We start from the raw sequence: 19,310 nt of genomic DNA, 5'->3' as shown, positions 1-19,310 counted from the left end.
CAGGAAAGACGATTCAGGACTTCATCCTTGAATTCAGAATCACTTTTAAGAAAAGTGAGGAATGTGTCTAAGATGTAGAGATGTGAACTACTGTTGAGTCTTGGTTTTGAAATATCATCTGGGATGATGAGTAATGTTTAGGAAGGTCCTTGTGGGCAGCGAACATGTCTACCAACTCTGTTGTATTGTACTCCTCAAACTGCTTAGTACAATGCTCTGCACACAGTAAGTGCTCAATGAATATGATTGAAAAGATGGCTCACCCAGCACAGGTGTCTAATGCAAGTGAGTGGAGAGTGTTGCTGAGGTTGAACTATTTGAAAGGAATAGAAAAATACACAAAATATAAACGTAGCTGGCATCTTCTCATAGTCAAGTTTTGGGGTGGGAGGGGAGAGAAGCCAGTGAGATCTGTACAGGATTTTGTAGGTAAATGTCACCCGGTGCTACATTAAAAATTTGAATGCTATTTGATTCTTTGAGAAGAAAAGAGCTAAAGGAATTGTTATTGATATTCTGGAACCTGTTCTCTGGGAAGTCATTATGATGAAAACATGAGTTCCAGCCAATAGCAATATGTGTATATGGATTTTCCTATTTGTATGCACTGTTGAGAATGCACAGGCCAGCTTTCAAATAAATGAACCATATGCTAAAGCAGATGGTGGTAAACTAACTCAAAGTAAAAGTCTAGCTGTTTGGATTGGAAGTGTTAATACATGGATTCCAAGAAAACAAATAGTGAAAAAACTTGGAGAAAGAAGGATTTATAGCTGCTTGATTAAGGGCTTTGGGATCATCATAGCAAATGGGCCATATCTATAGTGAAACATTTTTACGTTTTGTTCTTATCACTCATTCAGCATCACATATCTGATGGCGGAACTTTTATAAAGTTACATGTGTACTCAAAAAGGATACCATTGATGGTGAAATTCACCTATACTTGTGTGTGTGTTTTGGGGGGGGGGGGCGAGGAGGGACTGAAAACACCAAGGCAGTCTCACAGTCCTGACCAGATTGTGCACACACACACAAAAATCTTCCCGTTGTGTGGCCAGACTGAGCTTTTAATTGATAGGTGAACATTTCATAATTTGGTAACGGAATAGAGAGGTTTAGTCAATTTATCCAGAATAGTCAGAGTATTCTGATATTTTCAATTATGGTAGAATGCCGATACACCATCTATGTTCATGGGTTGTATACACTTGGAACAATTAATCACAGCACTTACACATACATTTTTGGGTTCAGTTGCTTCCCCTACCAGTAATTTATTTTAGTGTCTGGCTCCTCCACCAGATTGAAAGATCCTTGAGGGAAGTTCTACTGTATTCTCCTAAATGCATTGAACAGTGTTTTGCTTGGAGTGAAACCTCAAAAAATACTACTGATTGGTCAATTTTCGCAAGGGATGTGTTGGTCTTGATTGGGTTTTCTGGTTTTCTACTACTTCCTTGACTAACACACTGCATCATTCGTTTGCTACCCAAATAGAGAATTCTGAAGCAGTGTTTAAGTCTGTGTTGCCATTATAGTTTTTTGGTTGTTTGTATGAGTTTCATGATGCAGGCCATATATATATGTTTTTGAGTTTGCTAGCCTGTTGTGTCTAATTTGGCAAATCAACTGCACATCTTCTAGGGTTTAAGCCTCTAAAGCAGTCAAATGAATTACCTTCTCCATGCCCTTGTGAGACGCTCACTCTCTTTTGTGATGGAAGAGTGTCGCAGAAGCATAGCTTAGCACTTGCATCTATGACACTTGTGACATCTTCGAGCCAGTATATGGACAATCAATCAATCAGTGGTATTTATTGAGCACTTAATGTGTGCAGAGTACTGTACTAAGCACATGGAAGAGTACAACACAACAGAGGTGGTAGACACATTCCCTGATTTCTGAGACTTGGGATTGCACAAGATGCAATCAGTGAAGTCTGTTTTTGCTGCATGTAGACTTTTTATGTTCAAGTCATTTACGTTAAACTGCTCTTGGTGACGTCTAGAGAGCTGCATGATAAATCACATTTCTCTATCACGGAGAAATGCCCAATTGTTGATATTAGGGATTGTAGTTTGGGATTCCTGTTTCAACAGGACTGTTGTGATGTTACTGCTGAGCTCCCTGCAGATGCATCTTTCTCCAGGGCTTAATGAACAACTGTCTTGGGAGTGAGAGATCACTTTTTGATGTAATAATTGTATATCCTGTGAGCTTGAAGTGTATCAGATGCTGGTAGGTTCGCCAGTCTGCTCCACGTTTGGGTTGCATGTGATCTGTACATCCTGAAGGCCATCTGCTGTACTATAGTCAATAAGATCCCATTGTTTAAACTGTGGAGGCATCCAAAATGTTTTTCTTTAGCATGCGAAAGTTGGGGTTTGGTGGATTCTTTCAACGTAACTGGGCTACTGATATTGAGTTTATCATCCCACAGTAATAATTACGGTTCTTGACCGCTTACTATGTGCCGAGCAAGATCAGGTCCCACTTGCAGTTCATAGTCTAAGTAGGAGGGAGAACAGGTAGTACATCCACATTTGGAGATGAGGGGACTGAGGCACAGATAAGTTAAGTGACTTGGCCAAGGCCACACAGCAGACAAGTGGCAGAACCAGGATTAGAACACAGATCCCTTACTCTCAGGCCCATGTTCTTTCCACTAGGCCATGGTGCTTCGACAATAGCATTGTGCATCATTTTTGTTTTAGCCGTCTCCATTATAAAACTTTTAGACGAAATCTGCTGCATGGAGAATTGAAGTGGAACAATCACAAATAGGCTAGACAAAAACAAGTCATATGGTTAAACAGAAGCAATTAGCTTAATTGGGTGGAATGCTGAGAAAAGGCCATAATTTAGTGTGAAGTAATCAAAAATGTCATAAGAGTGGCCTAAGGAAAAGAGCACTGTCCTGGGAGTCAGAGGACTTCGTTCTAATCCCAGTTCTGCCATTTGCCTGTTGGGTGACCTTGGGCAAGTCACTTAACTTCTCTGTACCTCAGTTTCCCCATTTGTAAAGTGGGGATTAAATACCTGTTCTCAATCTTACACAGCGAAATTAGTGATGGACAAGGGACTATGTCTGACCCGATATTTTGTCTCTAACCCAGTGCTTAGTACAGTGCTTGGTCGGTAGTAAGCACTTAACAAATACCAAAGTTATTGTTATTAGTATAACCCACTTTGAAGCAAAGATTTCAGTTTGCAACCGAAGTGAAGAGATACTAACAGCAGCCAGTTCTCCAAATCTAGAGAAGCAGCATGGCTTAATGGAAAGAGCACGGGCTTGGGAGTCAGAGGTCATGGGTTCTAATCCCAGCTCTGTCATTTGTCAGCTGTGTGACCTTGGGCAAGTCACTTAACTTCTCTGTGCCTCAGTTACCTCATCTGTAAAATGGGGATTAAGACTGTGAACCCCACGTGGGACATCCTGATTATCTTGTACCTACCCCAATGCTTAAAACAGTGCTTGGCACATAGTAAGCGCCTAATAAATACCAACATTATTATTATTAAACAGCCAACAGTTTTTTAAGTGTTCAGAAGGTGGAAAGGACTGTTACTATTGCATATTTTTGCAGCTATCATAGTCACAAATGTAATTAGCTTAATTTTCCAGTGTTGTGAAGGGTGTGAAAGCTCAGATACATTAGCAGGAGAAATGTTAGACTCTGGAAAGAAGAAATGTAATAAAATAGAACATGCAGGTCCTATCTGTCTTTACAAAACTAATCTATGTAATCCCCATACAGTTGAATTTACTTTCCCAAACCAGACAAGTCAATGTCATCTTACTCTCATGAAGAACAACATAATAAAGAGAGATAATGCTAGAAAGATAAATTTCATCATGACGGTAGTTTTTGCTAAATGAACTGAAACCCAAAAAACCTTAATATCAGGTATAAATGGGAATAAAAAAGATACTTTGTAGGTATGTGTGCTTTTCCATTAAAAACAATGGATCTTATAGAATAGTGGATTTGCATGCAGAAAATTACAGGATAAAACGGGATTACAGTCCCTCTCAGTGCAGAAGAATATAAAGCTTTCCAAATCAGACATAGCCATTATGCATTCTTGAACTCTTTACTCCGAGGAATAGTCTAATTATTTTAATTTTATGCACTAGTAGTAATGATAATATTTAGTAAGCAACTACTATGTGCAAAATGCTGTACTAAGCACAGGGATAAAGCATACACAGATGAGAAGTAGATGCAGATCTTGGCCTTCATAGGACTCCAAGCTAAGAATAACAGGGATAGGGTTGGAAAAGCACTCAAGGAAAGTGAACCAATGAAAAATTGAAAAACTATCCAAAAGAATATAGACTAGAATAAATATCATAGGAGTTACAGTTTCATGTTCCTTGCCATCTATACAGAGCTGTTGATAATAATTCATAATTACGGTACTTGGTAAGCACTTATTAGGTAACAAACACTCTTCTAAGTACTGGGGTAGATATAAGTTAATCAGGTTGGACACAATCCCTGTCCTACATGGGGCTCACAGTCTTAATCCCCATTTTACAGACGAGGTAACTGCAGCCCAGAGAAGTTAAGTTACTTGCCCAAGGCCACACAGCAAACATGTGAAGGAGCTGGGATTAGAACCCAGATCCTTCTGGCTCCCTGGCTCACGCTGTATCCCCTAAACCATGAGAGTCTCTTGTAGGACACAGGGACTGATTATCTTGATTATCTTGTAACTATTCCAGTGCTTAATACACTCTTTAATACATTATAAGTGCGTAACAAATATCATCATCATTATTATTATTGCTGATAAAATTATTTCGCTGATGAAGGGGAATGGCCGGGGCTACCCCTTTCCTGGACATTTGTTCTTCTCTCAAACCTTGATAGAGTTGCTTTTTTTATTTCGCAGGAGGTATTGGGAAATCAGATAATATATTGCCTTTTGCAAATAATTCCCTCGGTTCTCTCAGAGTTTGTGCTTTGGTTAGCAGCCTGGTAGGGAATTAGGGACCTTGTCCTGAATGTGCCAGCCTGTTTGGGCTCGGCGTACTGCATAACTAGAAGATGCTACTCGTGTGCATATATGCAGCATCAGAAAAGGTGAGTGCCGGAGTGGGAGTATTTTGTAATTCGAGGTTTTGCAAGAACGCAACTCTCACATTACAGGACAACTGGATGTAAGTATAATTATTTTTTGTACTTTTTAGGTTCAAGCTCGAGAAACAGTGTCCATGTCTGCAAAAGGGCAGATTTATATATTTTGAAAGTATTTTCTGGTGGAAGATTTGGGACAAAATTTCTGTGGTGCAAATCTAACATTGGGAGCCAACTTGGAATTATCACAGTTGTGGTGTACCAGCGGAATCAATATTTGAGACATGCCTGCCACACTCAGTTTATCTGTATGATGGGTATATAGCTATAAAACAAAATTAAAGTAAAGTAAAATAAAACAATCTTCTGTCACCCAGATGGGGTTTAGGACCTGCCAGAAAAGATTAAATACATTTCCAGCACCCATGAGTTCTGACGTTCTTTGATGTTATGTTATATTCAGTTTTCTCATAACGTATGTTCAGTATGCACTTCGCTTAGCTTATGCACTTTGAGAAGCAGCGTGGCTCAGTGGGAAGAGTACAGGCTTTGGAGTCAGAGGTCATGGGTTCAAATCCCAGCTCTGCCAATTGTCAGCTGTGTGACTTTGGGCAAGTCACTTAACTTCTCTGTGCCTCAGTTCCCTCATCTGTAAAATGGGGAATAAGACTAAGTCTAAGACTAAGAATAAGACTGTCTAAATAAATATTATTTATTTAATATAAATAAATAAATTATGGATATGTACCAAAGGGCTGTGTGGTTGTGGGTGGGATAAATAAAGGGTGTAAATCTAAGTGCAAGGGTGATGCATGGAAATTCATTCAGGATAGAGGTAAAAGGGCAGGTAGGATGGCCAAGTCTGTGAGTTTAGGCATCAGTTCAAAAAAGGGGCATAAACTTGGGTGTAGTGAATGTGCTCCTGGTAACTGGGGTTTCCAGTTGTTCCCACGTGGGACAACCTGATCACCTTGTATCTCCCCCAACACTTAGAACAGTGCTTTGCACATAGTGAGAGCTTAACAAATACCATCATCATCATTATTATTATTATTATTAGCTTACAGTTAGGAATTAAGGGTTGCTCTAACAACATAACCTTATTTGGGCTCAGTATTCTGGTTATCAAACAGTCTGTTATGCCTGCGTGCACAGAATAAATACTACAGTGCTAGTTTCACCTAATGCCGGTTTTCCCAAGAACATCATCCATGCATATTAAGAGGACTGAATCTGTGTAAGGCCATAAGGCTCAGGTATATTGCTGGGATGACACTCCACACCTCTTGGTAGTCAGCCAGTGAAATATCCATGGAGTGAAATATGTCTCTGGGAATAATTCAGAGTCCAGCATCCCAGGGAAACAGCAGAGATCAGTTGGGCCCTTAAGACAAAGAAAATTGTGGATTCTGCATAAATGTTTCAACTTGCTGTTTTTATTTTGGCCCATGCAGACATGGGCAGCCTACATTCATTTAAGAACCTATTTTTAAATTCCCTCAATCCTTTTACTGCAGTATTTCGAATTTGTTCATCGTTAATGTTGATCGTCACTGAGGCTTTGAGAATGAATCTGTCCCTCCTATTTTCACTGGAACAAGTTGAGAGCAATGTAGGATTTCATCGTTTTCTTCTAATGTTTTTCTAAACAGGATACCATTACTTCCTGGAGGGATTTCTCGATGCTCTTCTTTGTGGTAATAGTTCAGATGCAGGGTAAGTCAAGGTTGTCTAATGCTTCTTGTAATAATCTTCTTTGTGGCAATGGGGTAATAGAAACCAAAGAAAGCACCTGCCAGTGGCAATCCATCACTTAACCTTTCGCAGATCCAAGACAGCTTTTACAAGTAATATTGGCTGCCATTTAAGAAGTGACAACAGTAGCTAGTTGAGGGCTTTGCTATCCCAGAGCTGATGTGGGTCAGAAAGGGAGCTGGAGATATTCATGGTGGCAGTGGAATTTACCGGGAAGACATCTCGCATTCTCTCAGGAGCTTTAAAAGCTGGAGCACCTTCCCGAACTAATCGTCCTGTCTCCCTGATGCTGAAGCATTGCAGATCTTGGAATGACACTATGTCTTCATGCCCTCTTCACTCTAGCAATTTGTTACAGTGGACATCTAAGTTTGACTTTGCATTCTCTGCAGTTATTTCTAAAAGGAAATCTATCACAGTGCTAAAACAGCACTTATTGCTGAATGGTCAAGAAACAGCATTGTTAATCCTGACCGATATTTCACTTTTCTTCCCTTCACTCAAACACGTTGCTCATTTTGGGTAGAAATCAGGAAACTAAGAGTGGTTGTGTGGTGATACACAATGGAGGTGATGCGTAATAAAGATGAAAAAAATACTGTGCTAATATTTAAGGAAAATATTGGAGTAAAACTAGTAAAATGAACACAATTTTCTACAATTTGGATGTTACAGAGTTTGAATTCAAGGGAACAAGAAATGCTTGGGAGACTAATTCTCCCCTTCCATATCGGGGACAAATGGAGGGTCTTAACTTTGCGGAAGGACTCCTATAGGAGGTTAAGTTGGAAGGGAGAGGGGAAGAATGTTTCCCTGCTCCTTACAAACAGCACCAAGCATGATATGCTACGTCATTCTGCTGGACAAAACTTCCCTGGGGACCCAGATACTAGATTTTGTCATGAAAACCTTTGCTGCAACCCCTCTCTTCAGACCGCCTCTGAATGCTACATTGGGGTGATCTGTGGCAGGAAGGACCACAAGCAACTGTTGTCCTGGGAGTGATGATCTCTCCTGCTGTTGGCTGAAAGTACTGGATCCAGAGGCAGTTTTTTCCAAAATGTCCCTGCCCAACATAACAACATCCCTGCAAAAAAATCCATAATCATTTTTCAAGTCATTGGATGTATTTCAGGTGTAAATTCAAACCCAGATTCAGAGCACATATTCTGAGTAGTTTCAAAATTTTTCATCAATAAAAGCAGGAACAAAATATGATTTTATACTCCTCTTTGATGAGGAGATGATATCTTGGGTTGTCACTGTTTGTTGAAGTGGACCAACCTTTTATTGCTGGGGTTACGGGCGGAGAACAGGGAAAGGATGCCAATTCCCTTGCCGCTCCTGAGGGTGTTGTGCTGTGTCCTCAGACATTTCGGACATGGCATCAGCACATTTCTGTGCTCTTCTCGACTATAGTAATCATTCAAAGATACTTATTAAGCAGTTACTACATGCGAAGCACATACTAAGTGCTGTAGGAATGATGCAGGAAAGGGAAAATGATCATATCTTATAGAATAAATTTTCCACTGAAACCTATAAGGATGGAAACATCTAAACTAGGAACACTAAACTGATTAGTATCACTCTATTACCAGCATGGAGTGATAGCAGAAAACCCAGTAATGCCTCTTTGCTTCTCCATCTGCAGCCAGTGCCCAGAAGGATATGTGTGTGTGAAAGCCGGTAGGAACCCTAACTATGGCTACACAAGCTTTGACACTTTCAGCTGGGCCTTCTTGTCCCTCTTTCGGCTGATGACGCAGGACTTCTGGGAAAACCTTTATCAACTGGTGAGGACCTAGAAAAATGAAATACTAAATATATTCAGGATCAATTTTTTTTTATAGTATTCTAAGCGCTGGGGTAGATACAAGCTAATCAGGTTGGACACGGTTTATATCAATCCAGTTGTATCTATTGAGCGCTTACTATGTACAGAGCACTGTACTAAGCACTTGGGAGAGTACAATAGAACAGAATGAGCAGACCCGTTCCCTGCCCATAAGGAGTTTACAGTCTAGAGGGATTGTATCCCACTTAGGGCTCACAGTCTTAATCCCCATTTTGCAGATGAGGCACAGAGAAGTTAAGAGATTTGCCCAAGGCCACACAGCAGACAAATGGCGGAGCCAAAATTAGAACCCAGGTCTTTCTGACTTCCAGGCCTGTGCTCCATCTACTAGGACATACTACTTCTCAGTTGTTGTAAATATTACAAATTAAGCCACCAAAAGAACACTTAGCTCCATCAGGTCTGCAAAAGAGAAATGAAGTGATGGAACATGTTGCTTCTGGATTGTCTTCATTTAGCATCTTGTACTCTGCAAGGGTGGGGGATAAATAATTTATGGTGATGATGATATAGGTTTTCCGTTTTTATGAAAGTATTAAATCTTCACTATTCCTATTTCCAGACACTCCGTGCTGCTGGCAAAACATACATGATATTTTTTGTCCTGGTGATTTTCCTCGGCTCTTTTTATCTGATAAACCTGATCCTGGCTGTGGTCGCCATGGCTTACGAGGAACAAAATCAAGCTACACTGGAAGAAGCCGAGCAGAAGGAGGCTGAATTTCAACAGATGCTGGAGCAGATAAAAAAGCAACAGGAATCCGCTCAGGTCAATTTCACATAGCAAATATTCCTTCCTTCAGTGTTTTCCAGTTATCCGACATGGGAAAAGGTTATACCTCAGAGAGATAGGAGGTTCTGGGAATCTGGTGTAGCTGCTACTGCTTGCTTGGTTTCATTGTTCTAGTTGCTTACTTGCAAAATAAAAATAAAGGTTAGACTCTAATCTAAAGATCCTGTCAAGTACCAGGTGGAACTTCAACAGTGGAAGGAGAGGATGGGGGTTTGAGGTGACTGGAGCTAGTAGAGGGGGATTAGTAACAGCAGAACGTATGAGAGAATACCAGTTCTGTGACTGCTTGGCTTTACCCTACTCACTGGCACTCCTCCTCCCAGCAATGGACCAATGTTGATTGATCGGTGATGAACTGATCAGCCAACACCTTTGCCGCATTAATGTGATTCACAACTACTTGCCATGAACCTTTCTCACCGGAATATTGGGAAGGTGAATAAAGATTTGTAAATATATTGAAAACCCCAGAAGAAAGTGGAAATTGTATCATTGCACTATATTTAGATGACGTAAATTTACTTCTTTAATTAGAAGAATGCAAATGATGCTATCTTTTATTGGCGAGCCAAACTAGGTCAAAACAGAACATGGGTAGCCTAGATGCAAGGCAGCAGACACCTACAATAATTCCTTGAAGGTTCATTAATTGGTTGTTAGTGGACTGTCCTGCAACTTCCTCTTAATAATTAATAATTATTATTATCATTATTATTGTTAATAATCATCATAATAGTATAATAATACTTAAGCACTTACTATATGCCAAGAACTGTACTAAATGCTTTTGGTAGATTCAAGATAATCGAGGTGGACACAGATTACGAGTACCTTAGAGGTCAGGGACTAAGTAGAAGGGAGTAGGATTTAATTCCCATTTTACAGAAGAGAAAAGCGAGTTGCCCAAGGTCCCACAGCAGGCAAGTAGCAGAGCCGGATTAGACTTGTGATTGTTTCCATCCAGCCTTCATTACCTAAATGTAGGCTATTTGCTAGTAAGACATTTTTCTGCATACAGGTCTCCCACTGTTCTGGTATAACGCTTTTAATTAATCTCTCTGTTTCAGATTTCTTTTGCGGATTTTGACACGGATTAATGAATCCCTCAGCTCGCTGAGTCACTTTAAGCCATATCACCAATCACTTAGACCTACATTTGTGTTCTTTGCTGATGACTACTATCCGATTCTTTGAACATGTTTTGGCTTAAGAACTAAAAATGTAGGCATGTAAATTAATCTGGAAATAGGCAAGAAGTGGGAAGAAACACTTTTTCCCCCTCTTAGATTTACAGAGCATCCTCCACCTTACATGGGTACCAAATGAAAACTGCTTAAGGATTAGTTTTAAAAATGAAAGCGTTCTGCTGTGAAATGGTAACGTGTTCTTCACTTCAACATGGTAGGCAACAGCAGCTGCAGCATCGGAGCAATCCCGAGAACCCAGTGCAGTGGGGGCACTCTCGGAGAGCTCTTCTGAAGCCTCCAAGTTGAGCTCAAAGAGCGCCAAAGAGAGAAGGAACAGGAGAAAAAAGAGAAAACAGAAAGAGCAGTCTGGCGGAGAAGAGAAAGACGAGGATGAATTTCAGAAATCTGAATCCGAAGACAGCATCCGGAGAAAAGGCTTCCGTTTCTCCATTGAAGGGAACCGGTTGACTTATGAAAAGAGATATTCTTCCCCTCATCAGGTACACTACTTTTCTGGATTACTTATGTCCTAGACTCACAGATCATCTATCAGTTGTATTTATGGAGCACTATTCTAAGCACTTAGAGTACAATATAAGTACTAATAATGGTAATTTTCTCTAGGGAATAGGAAATGCAAACATGAGTATAGCATAGCAAAAGGCATAAGGACACAGGCACACAGCAGAGTGAAAAAGAAAGAAGATGGGTTGCTTCATTTCAATCATTCAGCTTTATTTTAGCTTAGGTACAAAAATAAGCAAATTGAATAAAAAGAGAGGTGTGGATACATTCAAATATTTGCATTTACTGTTCTAGTTAATCAGGTGTACTATATGTGCATAGATGACCTCTGGAGTTCAGAGATAATTCTGTTGATTGGAATTTGAAGGTGCTAGTGTGACTGTTAAAACTATTGCCTAACTGACAAATCCCTCACCATCATACAATGTTAAAATAGTACAGGTAGGAAAAAAAAAGTCAAATGACAATCAGCCAATAAAGAAATAATTGCAAGTAAATACAAAGGGGAGAAAAGGGCTATAAGAAAGTCAGAAAGAGAAAAGAGGAAAACAGCCACAAATAGAGAGATGGGAAAGAAAGGGCATTATCACCCTTGCAGGACCTAGATAATCCCACCTGTGTCATCTCTTTCTGAGCCCCCAACCCAAAGCCTGCCCTGTCACAATTTGGGGTGGAAGAGACATCCAGTCAAGCAACGTGGAATGCGAATCACACTCTCCTCCAATCCTGACTGGGTGTTCTAAATGTGATTTTTCTCCGGAGGGAAGTTTGATCTAACATTTGCTTCTTGTGTCAATTTTCTAGTCTTTGCTGAGCATTCGCGGCTCCCTGTTCTCTCCACGACGTAACAGCAGAACGAGTCTCTTCAGCTTTAGGGGGCGGGCGAAGGATATAGGCTCAGAGAATGATTTTGCCGATGACGAGCACAGCACCTTTGAGGACAACGAGAGCCGGAGGGACTCCCTCTTCGTGCCCCGCAGAGAACGGCGCAACAGTAACATCAGTCAGGCCAGCAGGTCATCCCGAATGCTGGCCGTGTTTCCAGTGAACGGGAAGATGCACAGCACCGTGGACTGCAATGGGGTGGTGTCCTTGGTTGGTGGACCTTCCGTCCCTACGTCGCCCATTGGACAGCTTCTGCCAGAGGTGATAATAGATAAGCCAGCTACTGATGACAATGTAAGGAAGTTTCAAATAGTTTAGGCATGGCTGGCCCATTTTTCCCGCACCGGCCAGTGTTTCTACACAATGGAACGAACCCCTTCGGAATGATCCCTGGTTGGTCAAGCTGTGAATGCACTTGCATCTTGTGACCTTTAATGTATTAACAGAGATTGAAAACCCGAATTTATCCCTTAAACTGCAACTGAATGTGTTTCCTGGAAACTGTTCTCAGGACGAATGAGGCACCACCATTAAGTGATTTCCCTGAATAAGTGTGTGTTGCATACCCATTTGTACCTGCTGAAACTTAGGAAGTAGTGTGGCTTAGTGGAAAGTGCACGGGCTTGGGAATCAGGAGACATGGGTTCTAATCCCAACTCTGCCACTTGTCTGCTTTGTGAGCTTGGGCAAGCCGCTTAACTTCTCTGTGGCTCAGTTACCTCATCTGTAAAATGGGGATTAAAACTGTGAGCCCCTCGTGGGACAACCTGATTACCTTGTGTCTATCCCAGTGCTTAGAATAGTGTTTGGCACATAGCAAGCACTTAAATACCATAATTATTATTATTGTTATTAGTTAAAAGAAAGCGCTGTCTGCTTTTCAGATTGTTTCAGCGTTAGTGCAAAGGGTATATAATCAACCCTACCCTTTGAATTCTGTGAATATGACCTAGTTGTGGTCTTAGATATTTTAGAGAACACTGTGCTTAAGTAGAAAGCTACATTGATACCAGTTTTTTAGTGCATAAATTCATTTCTCTTTACTGAAAATGCTGATATAGGTCTCTTGAGAAAGAAAAGCAAACGAAATGAAGAGGGCCTGGGGACTCGAATAACACATTTGTTCAGACAATATGAAAAAGCGTCTGTACAAATATGTTTGTTCTGTTGGCTTACAAATATACAGATGGATTATTTCTAAAATAGTTTTGGCTTTCCGAAGTACCCACTTACTTGGAAATATATCAGCATGTTGAAGCATGACTAAGTTAGACTTATATTATTGCTTTCCAAATTGTTGAAAACGTACTCTTATACCCGGCATCCTGTTCTGAAAACAGAAGGCTAGCTAAGAGTGTTAGTGATCATTTGCCTATGTCAAGAAGCTTTAGAATGCTCAAATTTGGATGCCCCAAACAGGCTGCACGAGGAAATATTTTTACATAATCTTTTATTTGTCCAGTACTGTTTTCTAGTTGCTGAAATTATTGCCTTCCAAACTGTTGAAAACATAGCCCTCTTTTTCTACATGTACTCTGATACCCAGCATTCTGTTCTGAAAAACGAAGGCTAGCTAAGTTGTTAGCGATCATTTGCCCGTGTCAAGAGGCTTTAGTATCCTCAAATTTGGATACACCCAACAGATAGCATGAGGAAATATTTTTACATAATCTTTTATTTCTCTGATACTATTTTCTATTTGCAGAAAATTATTTGTAATAATAATTACCCACTGTGGGTTCACTAAAACAATCACATTTCCAGGATTATACGTACACTACTCTATTTAAAATGAAATTTTGTATGATGGGAAAAAAATTCTCTAATTGTAATACTAAAAGAAAAACAGTTTGGAAGTAGCTTGCGTTGCTCAAGTTAATACTATGATAAGTGGAAAAAGGTCTGGCATCATCAACTTGCATGGTGCATGTATTTTTTAAAATTCAACTAACTCAACTTTAGGGTATTGGATTATCACATTGCCCAAGATGATAATTTACTACATTAGTATTTTCTTTTCAGGGCACAACTACTGAAACTGAAGTGAAAAAGAGGCGGTCAAGTTCTATACATGTTTCCATGGATTTTCTGGAGGATCCTACCCAACGGCAGAGAGCAATGAGTGTGGCCAGTATTCTAACAAATACCTTGGAAGGTTTGTAATTAGTTTCCTTTCTGACTACAGCATTAGCACAAAACTTGTGGTTTATGCTTTAAATGCCCTTTTTTATGATACACATTTTTTTTTTGTATGGGAAAACTTGTTCTTGTTTATGCTAGAAGTACTAATCAGAAAAAGTGTATCAAAGTTATGGATGCTAGATGTTTCAATCCTAACCATGCAATTAATAGCAATAATTGTGGCAAAAATAATAATAATGTTAGGTGCTTACTATGTGCCAAGCACTGTTTAAGCACTGGGTATTTGGTGCTTCCTGTATGCCAAGAACAGTTCTAGGCACTGGGATAGATACATGATAATCAGGTTGGACACCATCCTTGTCCCATGTGGAGCTCACAGTCCAAGGGAGAGCAAGGACAAGTGTTGAATCCTGATTTTATAGATGAAATAACCAAAGCACAGATCATTTTGCCCATGATCACACAGCAGAAAAGTGGCAGAGCTCAGGACTAGAACTCATGTCCTCTGACTCTCGGGCCTATGCTCTTTTCACTGGGCTGCACTCTTGCTTGTCACTGTCAGGGGAATACTAATGGATTGGATCAATCATTACTCTGACCAAGATGAAATTATTTATGATCTTAGGACATCTCCTTCAATAGTAAAATATCACTTGTAACCTATCTAATATAGTCACTTCATTGCTACAAAGCCACGAAGAAGCTCAAAAAATCAAAATTTCAGAACTCAAATCGGCCAGTTCCTATCAATCCCTGGGGTTCCAAAATTAAGTTATCATATTTCTTTGAGATGGAGCAAGCACCTGTTTGAAATGGATCTCTGTGGAATGGTAAAACTCAGGAAAAAGGCTCATTTATTTTGATTACACATATAAAAATATTTTGTACAAGCTATCAGTTTGTAAGGTGTTTTATAGAAATACTGGGGTTCAGTTCTGTTAACAAAGCTTCCCTCCACTCCACTTTCTCCCCTCTATTCTCTCAGGTGTCTAGGTGAATCAGAGAAACACCTGCGGCACTTTATCCTTTAGTTGTAGGCAGGTGCCTCTTTCAAGGGGTTGGCAGAGCCCCAAATTAGTCGTCATTCTGCAGAGTAGGGGCTAAGGTGGGAAGAGGCATTTCTGATCTTAAATCTCCCACCCATTCTGGACCACGACTCTGCCTCTCATCTGAGTAGGATTCTAGACATCCTTAAGCCCTGCACTCTAAGGAAATCCCTCTCTTCTTCTATTTGCAAGGAGTATTCCAAAGAACTTCACTATACTCACTTGTCCCTAAACCCACTGTAGTCTGAATACCTAAGAGCCTCAGCTTCTGCTTATACACAGTTATTCATTTTCTGTGTGTTTGGATGAGGGGAAGATTCATTCCCTCATCCCCCACCCCATATGTAAGAAGCTGTGAGCTCCATGTGGGACAGGGATTGTATCCAACTCCATTTAATTGTTATTCACCCCAGCACTTAGTACAGGGCCTGGCACCTAGTAAATGCTTAAAAAATACCATAATTATTAACATTTTTACTTTAGACACGAGAAGACAAGACCTATTAGCTCATCATCACCACAAACATTTGAGTACCTCAAAGGCACTTAGAGAAGTAGGTGCTACATTCTCAGAAACATCCGAAGAAGATCTAAGTTGGACACAGTGTCTACTCACAAAGATGAACATACATCAATTAAACCACTCAAAGAAGACATATCAATGTGGAAACGAAAGCTGTTTGGTAAAATTAACCAAAGCAGCCTCTTGTTATCTCTCTCTCTTCCCCCTCCTTCACTTCCCCTCCCAAGTCCAGTAAATTTTACTAAAGCATTCATTCCTTCACCTTCCCTCCATTCCTGCTGGGGCAGGGTTCAGATGAGTGGTGGGCATCAATGCAGGGGTGGACAGGGAGAAGGAAGAAAGCAGGCTTTGAGCTCCCAAAGTTTTAGGGAGTGTGCACCTACTAAACTGTTAACTTGTTCAAATTAAGAATCAATAGAAAATATAGCTCACTTGTGTAAATTAGTGATTAGGAATAAACTAGGGGAGCCTAAGTATAACTGTTTTGATTTTCATCTGCAGAACTTGAAGAATCCAGGCAGAAATGCCCTCCATGCTGGTATAAATTTTCCAACATTTTCTTAATCTGGGACTGCTCACCATATTGGATAAAAATCAAGAATATTGTCAATATATTTGTTATGGATCCATTTGTCGATCTTGCAATCACCATTTGCATTGTCTTAAACACCCTATTCATGGCCATGGAACACTACCCTATGACAACCCATTTCAATGAAGTCCTTTCAGTAGGAAATTTGGTAAGTATGTTGAAAGGTAAATGTTTTCTGCCTCCAAATTGTTTTAAGGAATAGTATTACCACAGAATCGATAACCGGGCTTTCTGGACCATTTTTTTTTTTTTTAGGCAGATTAGAACAAAAAAAAATTAGGAAGCCTATGTGAATATTGCAAAGCTTAATCATGGCCCCCAGCAGACTTACAGTGTCAACAGTAAAACGTTTTGCTGTGTGCAGTGTCCATAGAACCCTGCTTCCTTAAGAATTTTCCGGAAAGAACCATCATTCTCTTAGAAAAAATAAAAAATTAAAACAGCAAGCTCAGGCATTGGGATTAGTGTCAAAATATGCATATGGCATTGAATGACTTCTTGGCAAATCCATCCAATGCCAATATAGTTATATCTTTTATCCTTTCGACTTCATAGGGATGGATGCACAAATCGGCATCGGGGGGTCCCAGTTTAGAAACACATTCCTTTCCACTTCTTTCATAAACAAGCTTTTCAGAAAACACTGTCCCATTGCTGAATAGCTAGTCAAAATTGCCTCCTGCTTCCTCAAGGACAAATAGGAATTCTTTAGCTCTTAAAATGCCTCTAATTTTTCTGCTTCCAGGGGTTGGATATGCGTGTTGCTTTATTCTTTTATATTAATGCCATAAAATATTAATAACCATTTGTACACTTAGCTTACTGTGGATAATTAGCAACTCCCTGTTTGGCAACTTTACCACTTTCTTTCCTCTCCTATTCAAAAAGATAAATTATTAAGATGTTTGTCTGTCCATTAGGACTGTTTGGTTTTGGATAACTCATTTGTTTAAAAAAACATTAAGGCAATCAACTAAAAGAATTTGTGCATTTTCATTTGTGGTGTTTGGGGGAGGGAAACATAATTCTTCCTTACGCTATATCTTGTACAAAACTATAATTTTGTACTTTCACAGGAAACTGATTTTTCCTCATTCTGATGAATGATGCCAATTAATATTAATGGGATTGCCCACACAATAAAAACCAATACAGTATATAATTATTCGTTTATGGAAAACAGAGGTATTTAAAGATAGAGATAAGCCCGGTGTGGGCAAGGATTGTCTCTATTGCTGAATTGTACTTTCCAAGCACTTAGTACAGTGCTCTGCACACAGTAAGTGCTCAATAAATATGATTGAGTGGATATATTTGTTTTTGTCAGGAAAATAAGTAATTTGGCTGCCACAATCCAAGGGCACAGTTATGGAGTTTTCAATCTTTAACATTTCTTGGTGATAGAAGGCACCCTTTTCCTTTTTTCCCTTCAGGTATTTACTGGCATCTTTGCAGCAGAAATGTTTCTAAAGATAATTGCCAAAGATCCTTATTATTATTTTCAAGAAGGATGGAATATCTTCGATAGCTTTATTGTGACCCTTAGTTTAGTCGAACTCGGTCTTGCTAATGTAGAAGGATTATCAGTTCTCCGATCTTTCCGACTGGTAAGTATTTTATAAGAGTTGTGTTTCTCCTACTTAGACTGTGAGCCTAATTCAGGACAGGGACTGAGTCCATCCTAATGCACCTGTATCTATCCCAGAACTTAGAACAGTGTTTGACCAAAAAAAAAAAAGTGGCTTGTCACGGGCTGAATCCTGAAAAAACAGAAAAAAGAAGAATTCCTAAAAATTGCTTTTGGGGCGGAAAAGCACATGCAACCCAGTCTAAACATACCAGTGAAAGCCCTCTGAAAGAGAACATTTATCCTTGAAAGACAGAAAGCATTAGTCACTTCTAACATTATGAAAATACCATGTGATTGCCCTACTGTAAATTTAGGAGTAAAGTGTTTCCCTAACATCGGCATTTATACTAATTCCAAATCTTTTTCCAGCTTCGAGTTTTTAAATTGGCAAAATCTTGGCCCACATTGAACATGCTGATAAAGATCATTGGCAACTCAGTGGGGGCTCTGGGAAACTTGACCGTGGTTTTGGCCATCATTGTCTTCATCTTCGCCGTGGTCGGGATGCAACTCTTTGGGAAGAACTACAAAGAATGTGTCTGCAAGATCAACGAAAACTGTGTGCTTCCACGCTGGCACATGTATGACTTCTTCCACTCTTTCCTGATTGTGTTCCGTGTTCTGTGTGGAGAGTGGATAGAGACCATGTGGGACTGTATGGAAGTTGCAGGTCAAGCCATGTGCCTTACTGTCTTCATGATGGTCATGGTGATTGGAAACTTAGTGGTATGTATGCAGCAAAAATATCTCACTTGAACTCAAGGTTTGGTGCAACAAGATTTGAGAATTGTTTTTAATACTTATTGCTAACACACACTATTCTGATGAAAAATCTAACCTTACCTGATTAGACCTTTCACTTCATTGTTGAAATAAGAGGATTAAGTCCATCCCATTCTTTCTACCTTTATTTGGTTGGATGTAGAACCAGTAATAATAATAAGCATAATTAAATGAAAAATTAATATCTTTTCTATGGTTCTGCAGTGCACACAAGCTGCTCGATAACAGTAATCATATAATAATAATGAGCAGCTTGTGTGCATTTAAACAACATATGAATGACTGATTTTTTTTTTTAACCCTACTTGATTTTGGCACCTTAAACTTTAGAAGGGAGGGTCTGAGGCTACAAAAAAACAGACTTTTTGGCATGGGAACGAAGCATCGCAAAGATTGCAGTCTTACAGTGAAAATAGGCTTGACTTTTTATTTTTCCCAGATTTCCAGCTTTCTTTCCATCTGTTTGTCTCTAGACTACTTGGGGGAGTTGACCCAACAAAAAGC

General features: G+C 39.7%; 1 protein-coding gene across 4 annotated transcripts in view; it reads left to right on the top strand.

Annotated features, from left to right (window-relative positions):
• SCN1A (sodium voltage-gated channel alpha subunit 1) overlaps positions 1–19,310 on the top strand; it is a 126,139-nt gene that overhangs the window by 76,325 nt on the left and 30,504 nt on the right. For 3 of the 4 annotated variants that reach the window (XM_038751115.1, XM_038751114.1, XM_038751113.1), the window contains 9 exons: positions 6,740–6,803; positions 8,497–8,638; positions 9,263–9,469; positions 10,899–11,180; positions 12,010–12,384; positions 14,113–14,245; positions 16,303–16,541; positions 17,827–18,000; positions 18,393–18,749. In XM_038751115.1, the coding sequence (XP_038607043.1) occupies positions 6,740–6,803; positions 8,497–8,638; positions 9,263–9,469; positions 10,899–11,180; positions 12,010–12,384; positions 14,113–14,245; positions 16,303–16,541; positions 17,827–18,000; positions 18,393–18,749 (1,973 nt within the window). The remainder of the gene's footprint in view (positions 1–6,739; positions 6,804–8,496; positions 8,639–9,262; positions 9,470–10,898; positions 11,181–12,009; positions 12,385–14,112; positions 14,246–16,302; positions 16,542–17,826; positions 18,001–18,392; positions 18,750–19,310) is intronic. The other variant, XM_038751116.1, reaches the window with a different exon arrangement.

Source organism: Tachyglossus aculeatus, chromosome 9 (genome assembly GCF_015852505.1).
Source record: "Tachyglossus aculeatus isolate mTacAcu1 chromosome 9, mTacAcu1.pri, whole genome shotgun sequence".
Lineage (NCBI taxonomy): Eukaryota > Metazoa > Chordata > Mammalia > Monotremata > Tachyglossidae > Tachyglossus > Tachyglossus aculeatus.
This window is presented reverse-complemented; position numbering and strand designations above follow the sequence as displayed.